General features: G+C 39.1%; 1 protein-coding gene across 1 annotated transcript in view; it reads left to right on the forward strand.

The window, feature by feature from the left end:
* The window catches only part of TPO (thyroid peroxidase), a 46195-nt gene that overhangs the window by 10430 nt on the left and 24648 nt on the right, over nt 1–11117 (forward strand). The window contains 3 exon segments of the mRNA XM_035889912.1: nt 1135–1304; nt 3631–3763; nt 8566–8695. Of these exon segments, the coding sequence (XP_035745805.1) occupies nt 1135–1304; nt 3631–3763; nt 8566–8695 (433 nt within the window).

Below are 11117 nucleotides of genomic sequence, written 5' to 3' on the forward strand. Positions count from 1 at the left end.
GTCCGGCACTTGGGTCACAACAACCCCATGCAGCACTACAGGCTCGGGGAAGAGTGGCTGGAAAGCTGCCTGGTGGAAAGAGACCTGGGGGTACTGGTTGACAGCTGGCTGACTATGAGCCAGCAGTGTGCCCAGGTGGCCAAAAAGGCCAATGCCATCCTGGCTTGTATCATGAATAGTGTGGCCAGCAGGAGTAGGGAAGTGATAGCGCCCCTGTCCTCAGTGCTGGTGAGGCCACACCTTGAATACTGTGTTCAGTTTTGGGCCCCTCACTACAAGAAAGATGTCGCATTGCTGGAGCATGTCCAGAGGAGAGCCACAAAGCTGGTGAGGGGTCTGGAGCACAAGTCTTACAAGGGGCAGCTGAGGAAACTGGAGTTGTTTAGCCTGGAGAAGAGGAGGCTGAGGGGAGACCTGATTGCCCTCTATAACTACCTGAAAGGAGGCTGTAGGGAGGTGGGGGTCGGCCTCTCCTCCCTGGTAATGGACGATAGGACGAGGGGGAATGGTTTGAAGTTGCGCCAGGGCAGGTTTAGGCTAGACATTAGGAAAATCTTCTTCACTGAAAGGGTTGTCAGGCTCTGGAATGGGCTGCCCAGGGAAGTGGTTGATTCCTCATCCCTGGAGGTATTTAAAAGAAGGATAGATGGATCATGGTTTAGTGGTGGGATTAAAGGTTGGACTCGATGATCTTAAAGGTCTTTTCCAACCAAAGTGTTTCTATGATTCTATTCTATGATTCTATGATTTGTGATCCACCTGCAATGATTGAGATGGTCTTTGATATTAAATACTACATGAAAGCAAAGCCTCCTCACTTAGATACGTCTATAGTGGGAGTCCTATATTGTGACTATCTTGCACAAGGTCATTCTAGCCACTTTGCACTGCAGGCTTTGTCCATTCCAAGAGTTTCTGTCTCATCCTGAAGGCTTCTCACAAGCTTAACCTTGTTGTATTTGTGCCATGGAAGGGCACTTTCCCTTTCTTTCCAGAATTCTCCTTGCAGAACAAGGTCACAAGCAGAAATATACCTAAAACTTGGAAATATATCCAACATAGGGTAATACAGCTATGGATAAGTTCTAAAAGGTTCTACATTAAAAAACCTTCTGTATTTTATCTCAATTATAGAAACTACCAAGGAAAGGGAATAGCAACTCCTACCTTGCTGCTGGCTTTCTCAAAATTTCCTGAACAAGAGAGTCAAGAAATTTCCCAAGCAGCCGAACGAATGGAAATGTCAGTTCAAGTGCTGAAACAAAAAGTTTGCCAGAAGCACAAACGTTCATTGCATCCAGCTGGTAAATATAGTATATTGACATTGGCAAAACACCCTGTTGATTTCTTGAATGTTGTCTTTTAGATTAAAGTTGGGTTAGCTTCACTTTCGTTTTATCTTTGGCAGGAGTGCATATCTTTTTCACACCCTGGGGCCAGCGTGCCCCCTCCTTAAAAACACCTAATGTAGTCACTGTTTTACATTTTTCTTTGCTGGAGCGCAGGCTGCATTCGTATAGTTGAGGAGAGCAGCACTTTGCTATTGACGTCCTGTGAACGCATGGCTATATATTTGTATTGCCTATAAATCAGCTCGCATGTCCACAGTGTTGCAAGCTTCTTGTTTACAGTGAAATATCTGTCTTCCCTAGCACTTTGCATTCAGTCCTCTGGGGCCTAGAGTCTACAGATAAAATAATACAATTTCTCTCATTCTATGGCACTGGCATTTTCAAATACACTTCCTCTGGACATTGATGGCCTTATTAAAATCCCTCTCCTAAGAAAATAGTTTATTTCCAAAATCTATTTTATAATGCATTGTTGTTACACATTTATTTCTACTTTGCTTCTATTTTAACTGTTTTTTTAAGTTAGATGGAGAAAGAGAGAGAGTCCAGAAAGTTCAGTGATGTGTAATTGTCTAAGTAAAGTAAAATTCTTATTGTTGTTAATTAGAGATTAATTTTAAGACGTCTGTCTGGTGTCTGGAAGGCTCAAAAATTCAGAAACATTGACTTTTTTCTGCAGTTCAATTCTGTCACTTTGAGCAGCATGAGCCGGGTAATTATAATTTGTATTTTCTGTCTAAGTATTAGAACATGGCATTATTTTTCAAGATATGGAACCTTTAGAGTGCTGTAGACAAAAATAATGGTCCAAAGTTATTTATTTTTTTTTTCCCCTCATGGAAACCTCTGGCTTACTAAACTAATGGGACATTTGTGGAACTAAAAATATATCTATATGTATGTATGTGTGTATATATTTATATATACACACAGAAATACAATCATTTTTCTTCTGGTGTAGTTTCAAAAGAAATCAAGTTTTTAAACTGCAGAACAAGTGCACAAAATTCTTGTTAATTTTCAAAACTGGAGCCACTTTAATGGAAGATGAATAGATGCTATACAGTCAATGTGCCATGATAAAGAGTAAACGAAAGAACTAAATTGACTTGAAAGAAAACATGTTAGTCAATACCCAGGCAGCACAGATAACTGGGGAACGGGGCTCTGAGCATACCTTTGAACCTGAACTAACATGGATATAGAGCTGTATCCACAAATTTAGCATGAATAGCTAGTACATAATGACAAGGTTGCGTAGCCAGTCTTTACAGCCCATTCTCTCTCTGTTCTCACCCCTACCTTGCACAGGTTCTAGCTGCTCAGCAGAACATTTTTCGAGCTGATTTTGCTTTTGAACCTTCTTTTGTTTGTTTTTCTGGATTAATTTTTGGCTTGATTAATGGACTAAAGCAGCTTAGTTCAGAGCTGGATGGGCAGAACGGATAGGTGGTGGGACTAGGTGACCTGCAGTAGCCAGTGGGGAGACACGAGCAAGCATTAGATGCTGCCTCTACCATTTTCTTGCAGCATGTGATGGTTACAGTCAGCTTGAATGACAGGAGTTCTCTGTGTTCAGGAAGGATAGTGCTCCTCTTTCATGTGTACTTTTACCTCCAACCAGCCATACATGTGTTTACATACATGTGTGGGTAAGAGAGGGTGCCACCTCTCTGGAGCTTACACAACAACGTGACTTTGTCCTTCTTCAGCAAAATGCTCACTGGGAGACCCTTCTGTGATCATATTACAAGGATATTAATAACATGCTGTCTACTGGTATACAGCTCCCTGATTTTACCTAGCTTCCAAATTCCAGCTAATAATTCTGAGCTGTAGTGTCTTTACATTTCTGCGTCTTTCCAGTCCCACATTTTTTCTCCTTGGCATATACTTCTGTTCTTGAATGGCATTTTTTACACCTTTGTCATAAGCATAGGAAACAAACAAGCAATGTGACTGCAATAAGGGGAAAGAAGGAAGCATAGAACAGGTTAAAGAAGGAGAAAAAGGATCAGGTCAACCTCAGTTCTCAGCTATGGCTGGACTACTTCCTTCTCATTCTCTACACATCAGATCATAAAACCACCTCTTCCTTTCACCCTCTGTCTCTTCCCTGAGAAGTCCCCAGTACTCCCTCCTGCAGGACTTCTCACTAGGTGCTCTTTCCTAAGAAGAAGAGAGTAGATGCTGTAGTTATAGCTGCCAATAACACCTTTTCTCCTGTAGCAGTTATACAACAATAGAGAAAATTGCTTGTTTGGGTTCTTCCTTTCAGATCTTTTATCAGCTGATCTGCTCACTCTGATTGCGAACATTTCTGGATGTCTGCCTTACATGTTGCCACCAAAATGTCCAAACAACTGCTTAGCTAATAAATATCGACTCATCACTGGTGCCTGCAATAACAGGTATGTATGATAAGAAATGTGCCCTGAAAAATCCTTCTTTCTTATTCTTTAAACTCCAGATGCCATGCTTACTTTTTCCTAGAAAAAATGGGAGGTGGATGACCTCAATCAGCTTGACATCAACATGTCTCTAAATGAGGTGGCTCTGAAAGCTCCCAGGGGTAGAATCTCTTCACGTAAACCTTGGTACATTAATTTTTGTGGACAGGCTCTCCCTATGAAGCTTCTAAGATTATGTAAGTAACTTTAAATTTAGGGAGGACTGATTCAGTAGATGCCTTTTTCTATATAAATTAAACAGAATGAATTCTAACACAATATTCATTTTTGATTGAATTGGGTTAAAGGGTATCAAGCAGGAAAATATAATTACTTCATAAGAAGCAGTAAGAAAATCAAGTAGATTCTCATTTTTGCATTTTCCCACAACCTTAACATTTAGCAAGCATGCATGTAAAAATTCTGGGGGATATATTCTTTAATATGTCTATATAAATATATGCTCAGCGGCTATCTGAATGTCTATTATTTACTACAATTATCTACTTGTTACCTAATATATGTGGCAATTGTTTCCTGCAAAACCCAACATAACAGATGCAACAGTATTTTCAGAATCCTCCAGTGCAACAAGGGTGTAAAACTGAGAATGAGAGCCCTTTTCAGTACAAGGGTATACTATATTTATACTCAGCGGCCTTTGGAGTCGTAAGCGTAAGGTCACAAACTGAAAGGCCAATGGCAATGTTACAACTGAAGGGCTACAGAGCTGTAAATGGAAGGCCATTAGCATTGCACAGGTTAAGGCGCTCTGCAACATGGATGCCTTAACCTGTGCAGTCAAATTCTGCAGTTTTATTATTCAGTCAGTCTGATTTTATGAGATGATTCTGTTTTGCTACATCACAAGTCATTTGCAAGGAACACGTCTTTGTTGAAAGGACACAACCAGATATGCATCGACGTTATAAATCTAACCATGCAGATATCCATGATTTCCAGAAGCGCTTGCTTGGAAGTTGCTTGGAATGTGGACTAACTAGTATAATATTTGCACTGACAACTCCATCAGGGCTTGAACACATTGGCCAAGATTCATGTAGGTGAACACAGGCACATGGCTGAAGCTCTTAATTTTCAGGCATGGCTGCTGTAGCCTTTCTCTCCAGAGGCAGAGAGAAACACACTCTGCTGTGGGTAAGGTAAAACATCTTTTCCTCTTCAGTGACTCTGGTCATACTAGGTTATGTATAAGCATTCCAGTCTGGTTTCTAAAGCTGAGTAGGGTAAACATAATCCATTGAGTCTGGTTAGTCTGTAGTCCCTGTGTTCTATTTCGTATAGTTTTATGCTTGCACCAAATCAGTGTTTAAACCCATCACCCTATTCAGTGGTATTTTAGGCTCTCTGCTCTAAATATCAGTAAAAGGTGCAAGGCAGCAAAAAACCAAAACCAAAGACTCTGAAACCAGCAAGTTAGATCTTAACTTAGACTAAAACTTTAGGAACCCCTTGAAATACCTTAAGCTTTACTGAAATACATCAACATAAAAGGCCCGTTATGCAATAATGTAAACAACGTATTCTACAACGTAAGCCAGCTTCGAAGACTTAAAACATTAAACAAATGTACCAGTCTGTACTTTTCCTTGCTTTACAGCTGCCACTTTCAGGCAGAAAATATATCAGGACCTATGCTGTATTTGTAATTTTAGTCACTCAGTAGGTGCAGCTGTGCTGTAGTTCAGTAAATGCTGCATTTCACTGATGAAATTTAAAAGCAAAATTCACAGTGGAATGAATTGTTTACCTGTAAGAAAAATCTATTTAAAAGTAAGCATGGAATACCATTACAGAGGTTTTATTTAACCAGTTCACATACTTGGGACAAATCAGATAGATTACAAAGTCCTTATTCCACAGCACTGAGATTACTTTGTTTTAGTGTGAACTTCCTAGAACAAAGGCATAACAGAACAGCATAAACATGGCCTTCTATGGAGAATATCAACATAGCATCAGACATTCCCAGCAGTGTCATTATCCACATTTCGTAGTAACAAATATCAACAAAGTTTACTTTTCTTTCTGCCTGAAGGCATATGTGTGAATAAGCTGCAAAATAAATTTACAACATTATTTTTAATGAAAAATAAAGGAGATAAACCACATCCAAACAGCTATTTTTTCCCCATTTTTTATCCCAACTAACTAGCATTGATCTTGTGTAGTTTTTAGTATCTAGTGCAATAAGAAGGATTTGAAGGTGAAGGAACTACAGGCATTACAAGAATGGAATCCCACAGTGCAGTTAGCCTCCCTGAATCTTAGCTTTCTGAGGTCGTTATATGTCTAATGCGAGGCTGCAGCTTTGGTTGTTCCTAATAGTGAGAGACAGGATTGGATGTCAGGATGGCACCCAGGAGCTGTCTCTGGCTTCATGTACAGGTGCTTAGATGATTAGATTATAATTTGTATGCCTAATATTTGGGCAGCTAGGAGGAATTTTATCTGCAGCATTTCTATTTCATTGCTATGTCATTAACCAGGTAAGGACCTGATGCTTAGTCCAAAGCTCTAATACCGTCAGGGTTAGAGGTATGAATATGGCTCACCTAATGGAAAGAATGAACAGTCCCAACAGAATCCATTGACTGTAAGAAGGAATTGAGATGTTTCCTTTTGGATGGCTGCTTCACTTCAATACAAGCTAAGCGTTCAGTTTAGTGACAGGCTTATTTTTTTCAGAAGTTTTCCATGTGTGCCAGAAGTTATGTCCATGGTAGCTCAGAGAGACGTAAAACATGACAAAATCCAATTATTAAATTGCCTTATGACATTCATTCTTTCTACCTGAAACTAGGCAGGACATTAAAATAACATTCAAAAAGATATAAATCTGGATGGTGAACTGCATCCTAAAACTCCAGGTTCTCTCTAGGAGAGCCAAACCAAAATCCAAACTATGCAATTGTGGTATTTGACAGGTGAATTTAAGTTCCCACTTCCCATAAACAGAATGTATCGTAGTCAAATTTGACTACTTTGTAAAGCTATATGGTACCAAACTCTCATTATTGCATCTGCCCTGGATAAAAACCTTTTTAACTCAAGCAAGATTCCAAGACATTAACATCTTTAATGTAATAAGAAGAAGACATGTGAGAAGGGTTTTACTAAAGTAGCATTCCAGTGATCTGTTAAAATATAAAAGCAATCAGGAGAAAAATCACTGGTTAAGCAGTTAAATTAACATTTCATTATTTTTAATTGAGTGAAATAGCACTACACTATGTGCAGTATTTTATGCAATTTCAATAAAGGCAAATCAACTGTAACTAATTTGAATGCTTTATTAAAGCATACTTCAACCTTCAAGTGTGAATTATTGTGGATAATTAAGTGTATTACTGTACCATATAGCCTGGCAAATTGAGGCACTTCAGTGTGCCAGAGATCAATGAAGTATTAATAAAATAATTGTTCCCTCTTTAGCATCCCAATAGACATATAAATGTATGTTTTAATACTGCATAGTTCTACTAACTGTCTGGGAATATTTCTGGTTCTTTGCGGCTTACTTTACAATTTTGCTCAACTGGGTACATCACAAAAACTTTATTTCTTCTTTTTAATTTCTATATATATTTAACAATTATGAAATATATTGAACAGGCCATGTTAAAAAAGCAATCAAACAAATAAAAAACAACCCCCAAAATATTCTCTTAGGAAAAATGCATTAGAAATTTTCATGACAGAAGGAAAATTAATTGGGTCAAGCCAAAGATTCACTGACTATACCAATAATAAAAATCACCAGGAATCATCTTCTGGTCCTCAAATTAAGTATGACCTGACTCTTGCCACCCTTTCACTCTTAGACTTTTGTCTAAACTTTTTTACTCCCCTTCCCTCTTCCAAGCAGGCTGGCTGCAAGATGGCAAACGGGCACGCACTAATCCCAGTGTGTGCCCAGCCAGGTGTCAGTCAGAGAAATGGTGGTGGTGTGAGCCAAAGCCACACTGCAGATAGTGCTAGCAAATTAAAAGCACGGTTAAATGCATACCAGTGCTTGGGCTGGTGCATAGGCCCTCCCAAAACTCTACCCAAGTAATTAGTATAGATGCAAGCAGAGGGAGCATTGCCACTGAATTCAGCAGCCTCAGCCATCGTTCCCCTTTCTTCAGTCCTTTCTGCTTACGTCTCGTTAAATGGTTACTTCTGTATGATTAGTACCCATTTTTCTTTTAAGCTTTCTTCACCTTTATTCTAGAGCTTATTTATATTTGCCTAAGTCTTGACTTCCCAGCTATTGCTCTAAATAAATATCTTTTAAAAGATGTCAGCAAAGGCAGTTAAGAGTATATCTGACTTTATGGGGAATAAGGACACTCTCTGGAAATCACCATCAGGGCAAGTATTTCAAAGATGTCAAAAGGCAGCCAAGTTGCATTATAAATATAATAGTAACATTTCATGAGTAATTTAATTTTTCTTTATTTTCATTTTGAGTCAAACTGATGTTGGCATACATGAAGACCAGTATTTGATGCCTTTTCAAAGATCATTAAATGAACATCTTATTGCAACGCAATATTGCTCTGTGGCTGATGATTATTTTATATTCTTTTATATTTATATTGTTTTATATTCAGATTATTTTTATTCAGAATATATATATTATAAATATATTTTAAGATATATACATATTTTCTATTCCAAATACATTCAAAGGTGCAGGATTTTTTTTGTTTTGCTGCTGTTGTTTTTTTTTTATTTTTACTTTTTTCTTTTCCCAGGAAACATCCTAGGTGGGGAGCATCCAACACGGCCTTGGCTAGGTGGCTTCCACCAGCCTATGAAGACGGACTCAGTCAACCTCGAGGATGGGATCCCAGTGTCCAATACAATGGCGTCCAGCTACCCATGGTTAGAAAGTGCGCCATGAGATCACTTGAAACAGTCTCACTGGACTATAACCATACCCGCCACTGCAGACCTCCATTTGTATCAGTAAATCAAATAGCAAAAGCAGCCACTGAGCTCAGCTAAGGAGTTGCTAGCTTTGCTAAAGCGTAAGTTCAGTGAGCCAAATAGTGAGAGGTCCCCTGCACCCGGGCTGGGGTAAGCCCAAGAGGCAGTGCAGGGGGGTGCTGACTGCCTGGGGTGCAGCTCTGGTGAAAAGCACCGTGGTGGAGAGCAGCAGGGCATGAGCCAGCCATGCTCCTGGCCTGGCTTGCACCAGGCGCTGGGCAGCCAGCAGACCCCGAGTGACGATTGCTCAGCCTAAAGATGGTGCAAAGGGAATCTAATCACAGCCCTCCCATGCTGAGAAGCTGTTGTAGAAAAGAGGGAGGTCTTCACAAGGCTGCAGACTGACATGGCAAAAGGCAATGGTCTCAAGTTGCTCCAGGGGAAATTTTGTCTTGATACAAGAAAAAAAAAATATTGTGAGAACAATTCAGTGTCAGAATAGGCTGTGTAGACAATTGCCGGTATATCCTTCATGGGAAATACCAAAGGCCTGGCTTGATGGGGCTCTGAATAACCTAATCCCTGCTTTCAATAGAAAGCTGCACCATGTGGTCTCCAGAGTTTCTTTCTAGCCTAGACTTTCCAGTGATTTGATGATTCTTCATTTCATTAATGGTGTCTTTACTCAGGGAAGGAGAAGGGGGAAAACTGGGTTGGGTGTTAACTAAACAAATATCAAGCACTTAGAAGTGCTAGCATGTACATGTGTGGATGCATGTATACTGTTTCTCCTAGGTTAGCATGCCTTAACTTAACAAGTATTACTGTCAAATCATAACTTCATTTTTTTAAATAGACCAAGTTACTGAGCTAAGAAGACATTGCAATATTTACAGATTTTAGCGGCTCATATACTTAAAAAATAGCAGAGCTGCTATAGGGGGAAGTTTGAACAAAATACATTTGCATAGAGGACTGTATGAAAAATTCCCCAGTGCAGTGCACAATGATTCGGGTTGGATTTACTATTTCTGGTTTGTCATCATTGCTTTGAAACATGACTTTTAATGGACTCAAAGTCTTGTTATTTTAAGCACCGTATATTTAATAAGGATGAGCAAGAGAATTTAGTGTTAATGTCACCTGCAACTCATGTTATTAATTAAATAGCATTGTCTCTAAGCTGCACAATTTAGCACTTAAAGATGAAAACCTGACATTTACACAAGTAAATTTCCAGTGGATGGTACAAACTGCCTTTTTCTGGATTCATTGGGGTACATGTTTGTGAAGCAAAACACACTGAAAAAAAACTACATGGCTGCTTTGAATCTGATCATATCTGACCATCAGCAAGTTTCTCTGTTTTATTTTGAAGTAAAATAGGACAAAACTAGTGCCATAGATGTTTTTCCTCATTTGCATAATTAAATCTCTTTTTTTGTACTTTTAGCTATCCTACTATATCCTTTAAAAAGTAGCATGCAAATAATGTGAAGGTGAGAGGTAAGTGTGAGGATTACTGTAAAGCAGTATTAGAACACAGCGTAGCGGTGCAAGTTAACAGTGATAAGAAAATCTTACAAACTGCAAGAAAAAAAGTTTGTGCTTTGTGGCCAACAAAGCTATTAAAATGCTGATATAAGGGCTTGTATTCCTGATGAGCTCTACGTATCTCTGCTCTTGACTATTTCAACATAAACCCTGATGTTCCTAACAAGTCCCATGTTGCCTCTTGTCCTTACCAATTCTATTTAACTGCACCTGCCTTATGCATTCATTATATAGCTCTTATATTTATTACAGACCATGTGATGCTATTTTGTGTGCTGCCCTTTCAATTGCTTGACTTAGTTCTAAGGCAGCTACTCTATGTGAGGGAATATTTTGCAACACGAAGGAGGAATCTGTGAATAATAACGATACCCTAATCATCACAAACTGACTGCTGATTTTGCTCTGATGGTTTTGCTTGGTTATTAGTATAGGCTGGACATTTAGCATAGATGTCTCCATGTGTTCCCCCTCAGAGCATCTATATCTCCGTGCAGCTTTCACAGAAGTGCCTGAAAAATATGTTTTGGTCTGTCCCTGCCTGTGAAAATGAAGCAGAGGTTTCAGCTACTGTGTATTTGCAACTTCACCTGTCTCCTGGGCTGCATAAGCTGCTCCATTTATGTACGAAGCAGCCCAGAGCCTCTGTGTATCCACAGTGATTTGAGGTTGCTCAGCAAAAGAATCCATTTGTTAAAGGAGCAGAAAAAAAAATAAATAGAAAGAAAACTTTTAGACAGTCTAAAAGAAATGTGTGGTTTTCAGAATTCTCTGGAAAGGAACAGATCAAAGATACACTGCTGATTTGGCAAATATATATATA

This window comes from Egretta garzetta, unplaced genomic scaffold (assembly GCF_000687185.1).
Source record: "Egretta garzetta isolate BGI_Z169 unplaced genomic scaffold, ASM68718v1 scaffold62, whole genome shotgun sequence".
Classification (NCBI taxonomy): Eukaryota; Metazoa; Chordata; class Aves; order Pelecaniformes; family Ardeidae; genus Egretta; species Egretta garzetta.